We start from the raw sequence: 8,336 nt of genomic DNA, 5'->3' as shown, positions 1-8,336 counted from the left end.
CGACGCCGTGCGGGGCTGCAGGAGAGGGCGGGGGCGAGGTCTTGCCGTGCGGCATCCCCGATGACTGACAACTCGACGACACCGTACGACATCGGAGGTTACCGTCAGCGCCGTCTTGTGCGGGCGGCCGGGGTACCAGCAGCGTGGTGCACGCGTCGACGGAGGTTGGAGACAGGGAACGCATGCCTCCGTCCTCGGTACAAGCTACAAATGTGCATCAGATCGGACACGACGGGCGGGAACTAGCACCTACCGTCGGAGTGTGCCCGCGACGAGGAGTCGCTCGCACTCGTAGCGGACACTGCCCCGCGTGTGCTCGACGTGCCCATGGAGAGGGACGTTGGCGATGAGGCGGCGACTTCGAGGTCGAGGAGGGCACACCGCGGTGTGGCCAGCGACGAGGCGGACCACTTGCGCTGACCGCCGCGACGTGCTCGGTGCGGGACGCGGAGCGCGCAGAAACCTGTTCCAAATGTGAATATCAGGGTTGCGAGTACGTGGGCACGACGGGGCGCTGGGTGTCGTCCGAGGGCAGCGCAGACGGCGGGGATGCGTGCACGACGCGAACCGAACAGGCGGAGCGCGCAGCGCACCGGACGAACACGACGAGGGAGCGGGAGTGGTCTCTCGGCGTCTGGGAGGCACATAAAGCCTGGGGGTGTGGACGGCGGAAAGCCATTCCCCACCTCTTCCTCCTTGTCCCCTCTTCGTTGTCCATTCCTCACCTCGCCCCTCTCGCCTGCCGTCTTGCGCTGTACGGTACGTCGGCCCCTGCTCTGACCTCTCTGCTTGCCCATGCTCTGACTGATCCTCCACAGCTTGCGTGCCGCGGTCGATGGCGGTCGTCGTGCTCGGCGTCGGTCGACGTGCGGACGACCATGACGGTGCGCCCCTCTCGTTTCCTCTGCGTATCCCGTCCCCTTCTCGCTGTCCCCTCGCTTCGTCCGTTTCTCCTACCGTCTTGCCCTGTGCGGTACGTACGTCGCCGTGTTTGACCTCTCTGCTTGCCCATGCTCTGACCGCTCCTCCACAGCTTGCGTGCCGCGTGTCGTGCCGCGGGCGATGGCGGTCGTCGCGCTCGGCGTCGGTCGACGTGCGGGCAACGATGACGGTGCGCCCCTCCCGTCTCGTCCGCGTATCTGCACTAGCCACACGTGTCAGCCTGCTATCTCTGCGCAGCTCGAGGTACTGAACTACTGACCTAGGGCGAAAGAGAGCAGCCGCGGGCGAGGTATAGGTAGATACGGCCGCCTTGTACTACTAGCATACCTGTAGACGACGTGCCCGTGCACGACGGCAGCGCGGCCATGGCTGCAGCGGCGGAATCTCGCGCCAGGCTGTGAGCAGTAATTAGCACATGCACAGTTCATCCTCATTCTCCCTCGCATCGTCTCCGCGCCGCGCACGCACGCGCGCGGCACTGGATGCGCGCATCCCGCAACTCCCTGGCAGCCAGCTCGCCCGAGACACCAAAGTCGCACATCTTCCCTGTGACTCTTCTGGTTCTTCCAGCCCCATACCTTGCGCATCCAGTAGGCCATATCGACCTTCTGCTGCATTATACTCACGATCCAAGGATGGTCCAGCATGCCCGCCGGTGCGGGTCGCAGAGCATGATCTCGCGTCAGGCTAGGGGTAGAAGAGTTCAGCGCACTGCGAAACGATGTATGCTTCGCCACTTACGCTTTCTTGATAAAGTCTTTCATCTCCGCGCTGTACTCGATATCTTCCTCATCCTCGAGCTCCGGGGGCTATCGTGGGAAAGGATAGACACGCGGGAGAAGGATATCAGCAAACGAAGCCCGGGGGTGGCAGAGAAGACTCAGCAGCGGGCGCACATACCTCGTTCTGCGTGATGTACATCATGAGCTCGATCGCAGCGAGATCGTTGGGGAAAGGGAACCGGTTCGTGACAAGTTCAAGGAGCGAAATGCCTGTGGACCACACGTCTGATCGAATCGTGTACTCGACCCCGGACAGGCGTTCCGGCTGGGTTCAGGATCGCGGAGAATGAGTGGCGCGTCTGTGGGACCAGGTACAAAGGCACCCACCGCCATGTACAGGCTCGTGCCCGTGAACGTCCCAGCCACGGAGTTGATCAGCTCGCCCGAGACACCAAAGTCGCACAGCTTCACGACGCCTTCCCGCGTAAGCAAGATGTTCAGCGGCTTGATGTCGCGGTGAATTGTCTTCCTCGAATGTAGGTACGCGAGACCTTGGAGGATCTGTTCGCACGCAGCCCGGTCAGCGATCGTTCAACAGCAGCAGCAACATCGGTGTCCCGTTCGACCGCCGTTATGACAGACAGGCGCGAGCAAACGGACCACCGACCAGGCAGGAACAAGCAAATAGATACGCACCCCCTCCGTGAGCCGCCCCACCACCTTCCCGCCGACCCTGCCGCCGATCTCGCGCATGCGCTTCCCAACCGATTTGAGCGAGCCGCCCTCGCAATAGTTGATGAGCACCTTGACCTCGCTGCTGCTGGGGCTAATATACGCCCCGTAGAAATGTATGATGTTGACGTGCTCCGTGCTCGACGTGATCTTGATCTCGCGCAGCAGCTGCTTCATCGGGGCCTCGAGCGTCGTGATCGTCTTGCGCGCCATGACCATCCCCGTCCGCCGGTCGCGCACCTTGTACACCGCCCCGCCTGCGCCCGAGCCGAGCCGGCTGAGCTCCTCGAGCAGGTCGTCGGACCACTGGTCGAACTCCTCGACCGTCTGCCGCAGGTTCTCCATCGACACCGCCGGCGGTGGCCGTGGCCGCGGCGATATCATCTGGTCGGGGCGGATCGTGGACTTGTTGGAGGCGTCGCCCGCTGCACGCGGCGCGGGAGAGGCGGCCTGCGGCTGCGGCCCACCTGCGTATATCTCAAACGTGCCATTATTGCTGCTGATGCTCTTGAAGTCGATCTTGGGCAGCATGGGTTTTCGCCTGGGCGACGAGCCAGGGATGGGCATGCTGGGTATGCTCAGGGTTGGTGTGGGTGAGCGGGAGAGCGGTGGGTTGGGTGTGGGAGGGGAGAGGAGAGTGGAGGAATTCGAGTTGGGAACGTTGAGCTCCCTGGAGGCCTTGTGGATGTTGAGGGGAGCGACTGCCTGGGCTGCGAAGGGTGCAGGGGAGATGGGGCGGTGGGAAGGGCGGGGCCCCGCTGGGCGTGCCGGGCTGGGATGGAGCGACTGCACGGTCATGGACGAGGAGGAAGGAGTCGCAACGGAGAGCGCGTAGACTCGACTATAGACGCCACAAGCACGTCGCCCACGTGGCCATCGCACATCCCGGGTCTCACATCGCCGCCCGCACGGTGCACAGAACGCGCGAACACTGCGCCCCACCGCATGTACAGAACGCGCCAACGCTCGCTCGCCCCCCACCGCCGGCCAGACACCCATCGCGCCTCGATCGACACCTGCGTGCAGCTGGCCGTCTCTCTCATTACCCCGCCAGAGCCAGAGCAGGCCCTCTCCCTCCTGAGTCCTCCTGCTGCACAAAATGGCATTGTTGTTCGCGACTGTCGGCCCCGCGCCCCATGGCGTGTACATGCTAGTCCTCGACGCTGTGCGCGGGCTCGCGGCGTGCAGTGATCTGCGCCCGCCTGGTACGTTTCCCGCTGGATGCCGGACAGGGAGGAGGGGGCGCAGGGAAGAGCGCATTCGGGGCAGCAGGCCCGGCAATCGTGCATCGCGCGAATTCGGGTCGATGGGGCTCTCGTATGCAGATAGATCTGCGTGCCTTGTGGGACAAGTGGGGAGTTTGCAGCGGGGCTCGCCCTCGTCTGCACGCGCTGAAGAGTCGAGTCGCGCACGCACCGCATGGGGTCGATGAGCAGCGCGGGACTCCACTGGCAGTGGCCGTTCTCAGCGACGGAGTCGCTGTACGGGCTCTGCGTGCACAGAAACGCGGTGCACGCGTCCACGATCCACACTCAGCGCTGTGCGCGCTCCTCGGCTCGATATGCACACCACACCGCACATCATCCTCCGGCTGTGTCGCAGTCCGGTACGGTCGTCCCTATTTCGCTCTCGGTTACAAGCCCCGGCCCAAATCCCAGACGCCGTCGTGCGAAGGGCGACGCGGGTCGCGACGTGGACGGTACACAACGCTGCCACCTCCGAGGCACACGGTGCCCGCGTCCCTGTGATGTGACACGAGGAAATGAAGACGGGGCACGCACTGTTGGATGTCCGCCAGCTCGGTTTGGGCGAGCTGTGCGACGGGCGAATGGGGATCTGTGTCGAGGGAAGGGGGCGCCTGCCTGCGACGTTGGGGACACGGTCGATGTGAATTGCACTTCGATGTTCAAAACCGCGTGCCAGGCCTCGAGTGCAGCGACACGGAGGACGCGGTACACGGTCCGCAACGCTCCCATTGCCATATCGCGCGCGTGTGGACGACTAGAGCGAGAGCGGCGGCCCGCGATTGCTACGACACAGGGTCGATCTGCCATACGAATCGCGCGGTACGAGGCGCAGCAGCGTACACAAGCCCCAGTACAGGAACGGGGTCGCGGGCGTACGGCAGCGGCCGCTGGCGAGCGTGTGGGCGCATAGCCTGGACGACGGGCATGTCGCATACACGGAAACGGGATGACACGAACTTGAGCGTCGTTGCGGGCTCGTCGAGCCTGCCCGGAAGGTGTGAGGTATAAGAGGGGCCGGGGAGAGTGGGATGACTGTACCCTCATCCCTTCACCGCTATCCTCTGTCTTCCTCTCTTGCTCGGATTGGCGCGACCGTCCTGATGACTGACAGCGTATGAGTCGCATCCCTGCTCGTGCTGGTGGTATGAGAGTACGTCGACCGGTACTCGTTGATGGCCGTTTAGACGAGGGCGAGGTACGTATGTATTCGCATTCACTAGCTATGACCGGCACTGATGTTTAGTATTAGCAGATCTCCGCAGCGAAGGAATGGCATACGATACGGGTGGGCAATGCATGCATTAGTGTATAGTTGCGAGCAGGGCTTCCATGCGGTAGCAAGGGCTGTCGTTGAAGTAGCATCGTAACGAGCCCATGTATCCTACTGTATAGTCTGTGAGCAATAGAGGATGAGCCGTAGCTCGAATACAAGCGTACCTGCGTACCTGATGTGTGATATGAGGCCGATACGTGCTTTGCACGTGTTTTTACCCTCCGCCGGGCTCCCAACAGCGGCCGAGGCCAGGTGTGGTTGGCAAGAGGCAGCGCCGCGCGAGGAGCGCACGAGGGCGGTTATAAGCGAGAGTCCCTGGGCGGAGGGCATGCCGCTGCGAGGCATTGTTCTGGCGCAAGCGGAGCAGGTGCTAGGACAGGGTCAAGTGGGCTTCTGAGTCGGACTAGATCTGCCAGGGATGTGCGGATGGTCTGCGTACAACATGTAGAGTGCCAGTGCGTCCGCGTACACTCGAAAGCAGTGTTGAAGTGCACCGTCTGTACAGACAACGCGCGTGTTGGCCGCGACTGGATCGAGCGGAGGGCTGAGAGGATGGCGAAGAGACAGCAAAGAGATGAGACGTCGACATCAGCCCTCGTCTTGCTGGTGGAAAGAGAGAGCAAGCAAGCAGAGCCCGAGAAGAACGGAGAAAGTCAGATGATGCACCGCGCGTCACACGTGACTCCACGCGCAGGATAGCCTGGCGCCCAGCGCTGTCTCTCTCATAGCTACCCCGCCAAAGCCAGAGCCAGAGCGGGCCCTGTGCTCTGCCTGCGCGGCTGGCAGGTAAGCCTGCGTTCCTTCGACTGCACGCTCGTGTTCTGAACTGCGCGCGCTTCAGGCTCTGTCCACCCGGTATGCGGACTCCCAGGAGACTCGTTAGGGACGGCATGTACGTGCTCGTACCTCGCACACTGCTCCAGGTGACACACAGCGGCCCTCGGTCGTTCAGTCTGCTGCTAGGAGATTCCATCTACATCCTTGGCGATTCCATGGCCGTTGCTGGGCTCGTTTTTGCTCTCTGCCTTGCCCATCTCGCTCGCCCTTCGACAGGGACTCAATCTGGGGACTCTTGGCCATCTGCGAGCATCCCAACGCCGTCTTGCGCACTGCGGACCGCTCAGCTACTGGGCGAACACCTGGACGACATCCAGAGACTCTTATCCCAACATGCAAGACCGCCGTACACCCGGGAACGTTGCGATATCGCTCGAGGTGACTCCCTTTGAAAGAGACTCTCCTCAACGGCGCTCATGCACGATTCTAGGTCTGTCTCGCGCTCTGTGCACCTAGAGCACCTGAAGACCGCTTTTTCGACTCCCAGCGACCTTCATCGTCCACAAGACGACGTCTGGGACGTCCCTGCAGCCCTCGCTGGCCCGGTGATGCTCCTCGGCTCTCACCTCGTCCCTCACCACCCCCACACCACCCAGGCTACTCACCCTCGCCCTGTACGACGCCTTGTACGTTTCAAGCTCGCTATAGACACCCTCAAAGCGCGGGAAATCGCGCCATCTCCCCGCCGACTTCCTCACCCCCATAGGCGCCCAACCGCCGCCGTCTTGGACAGCTCTTCCACGGGTGCGTCTGCGGCCGAGCCACTAATATAACATGCGATGCTGACCTCCATGGAAGTCCAGAAACGCGGTCTTCAGGCCCGGACACGCATGCCCGTCGCACGGGACGCGGTGATGTGGCCCCGGGAAGCCCAACGGACTTACTGAACCTCTGCGAAATCGCCACAGATCGAGAGAGGGCGGCTGGCTCTCTCAAGACGCGAAGGAATTGTGTCGATTGATGCAGCGGTTCGCAAACGCGCATCGTTCTACTACGCCTGTCTACTATGTACGACTACGGTACGTCTCTGCCGCCCTCCTGCTCTCTCCCAGCTCAAACCCATCCTCGTACACGCCGTCAAGACTGGCCGGGGCTTCGTCAACCTCGCGGTGTGAGCCTGTCAATCCCGTGAGTCAGCAGGGCACTCTCGACGCGAGACGACTGACACTCACTGTGCTTGTGCACCTCCACAGGCGTCTAGATGTGGTATGCAGCTGCCTGGAAGCACGGACTCGTCAGCGGTGGCCCGTACCCGACGAGGACCAAATCAGCGCATACCTCGCGCCGAGCATCGCATCCTCTGCGATCCTGACCGTTTCGCATTTGCAGGGTTTCGTTAGACGTGCACGAGCGGCGTGTGCGCGGATTCACCTTCGCCACAGGCGTCGCGACGCCGCACGCGGCCGGCTGCAAGTGCGAACCTGTCAGCAGGAGCCCATACGCGGGAGGATGACATGGGTGCGGGTTAGAGGCATCTCCGCGCGGTATCCGACGCACTGCGCATGCAAAAGCAACAGTGGCGGGATCTACATGACGCGGACTGTCCCGGTACATACCTCGCTTTGAAAACTGCGTCCTTGCACATCCTCATGGCCCTGTAGATGTACGAGCTTGTTAGCGGTGCACAGGAATGGCATTACGCAGGCTTACAGACCACCCCACCTTAATAAAGACCTCCCCTTGACGCAGAGTTTAAAGATCTTGTTGCGGCGCGAAACGCAGAGCGCGTGTGCAGAGACCTGAGAGAGAGTGGCAGAGCAAAGCAGAGAGTACAACAGAGAGAGCAGGAACGAGGACGAGGACCGGCAGCTGCCCGGTCTTCTCGGCCTCAATACCGGGCCGAGCACGTGGCTGTGCTCTGTCGGCATTTGCCGAGGTCCATGCTGGCATGCCACCTCAGCATCTTGTCGTCGCCCTTGTTTCTGCTCCACTACACATCCACAGCTCACAATTCGGTAGGTTTTCTGCTTTACAATGATTCCCTCATCATTGAAGTGCTTTTACAGGCATGATGGCCGATTTACAGGATAAACAGACCATCTATCAATATCCTGAGTTCCAGCAGTTCGTCGATGCTATCCTAGCAAATCAACCTTGGAGAAAAGACGATAACGAGGACGAGCTGATGCAGTGGCTGCTGGGCATGAAGATGACAATAGTAAGCCAGCTGATCTTGTTGATCTGTTGTTTGCTAACTACTGTGGTAGTACTCGGGCACCCATGTGTGCGATGCCGACTGTGTTTGCGACACACAGTTCAACATGTTCTTTCAACACATGGAGGACATATCCATGTTAGACGGCATCGCAGGGAAGTTCATCCTCGAATACACCATGGTCACCCGTCAGCGCAAGATTGTCGCCTTCAAGAATGCTGTCGCCCACTGCAAGGTGGCGCTCAAAGTCGAAACAGACCGCACCATAGCATCCTTCAACATTGGGATGGGTGAAAGGGATAACGCACTGGTGAACTGCATTGCCGCCCACAAACACAGTGTCCAGGATGTGGCTGCAGCTGGTATCAAGCTCGGGAGAGCTGAGCAGTCGCTGCGCGATGCAGAGAGCGAATGTGAGTGCCTGCTAT

General features: G+C 61.3%; 2 protein-coding genes across 2 annotated transcripts; one reads left to right on the top strand and one right to left on the bottom strand.

The window, feature by feature from the left end:
- Positions 1–481: 481 nt before the first annotated feature.
- TRAVEDRAFT_41084 (kinase-like protein) lies at positions 482–3,685 on the bottom strand (the record flags this gene model as incomplete). The annotated part of the gene is made up of 7 exons (XM_008047470.1): positions 482–634; positions 1,482–1,629; positions 1,684–1,751; positions 1,843–1,989; positions 2,052–2,225; positions 2,361–3,182; positions 3,671–3,685. The coding sequence occupies 7 exons, from the start codon at positions 3,683–3,685 to the stop codon at positions 482–484; spliced, it is 1,527 nt and encodes a 508-aa protein (XP_008045661.1).
- Positions 3,686–7,641: 3,956 nt separating this feature from the next.
- Positions 7,642–8,292, top strand: TRAVEDRAFT_54550 (uncharacterized protein; the record flags this gene model as incomplete). The annotated part of the gene is made up of 4 exons (XM_008047469.1): positions 7,642–7,708; positions 7,760–7,911; positions 7,961–8,198; positions 8,255–8,292. 4 exons carry the CDS (start codon positions 7,642–7,644, stop codon positions 8,290–8,292), a joined length of 495 nt encoding a protein of 164 aa, XP_008045660.1.
- Between the last annotated feature and the right edge of the window lie 44 nt (positions 8,293–8,336).

This window comes from Trametes versicolor (assembly GCF_000271585.1).
Source record: "Trametes versicolor FP-101664 SS1 unplaced genomic scaffold TRAVEscaffold_20, whole genome shotgun sequence".
NCBI lineage: Eukaryota > Fungi > Basidiomycota > Agaricomycetes > Polyporales > Polyporaceae > Trametes > Trametes versicolor.
This window is presented reverse-complemented; position numbering and strand designations above follow the sequence as displayed.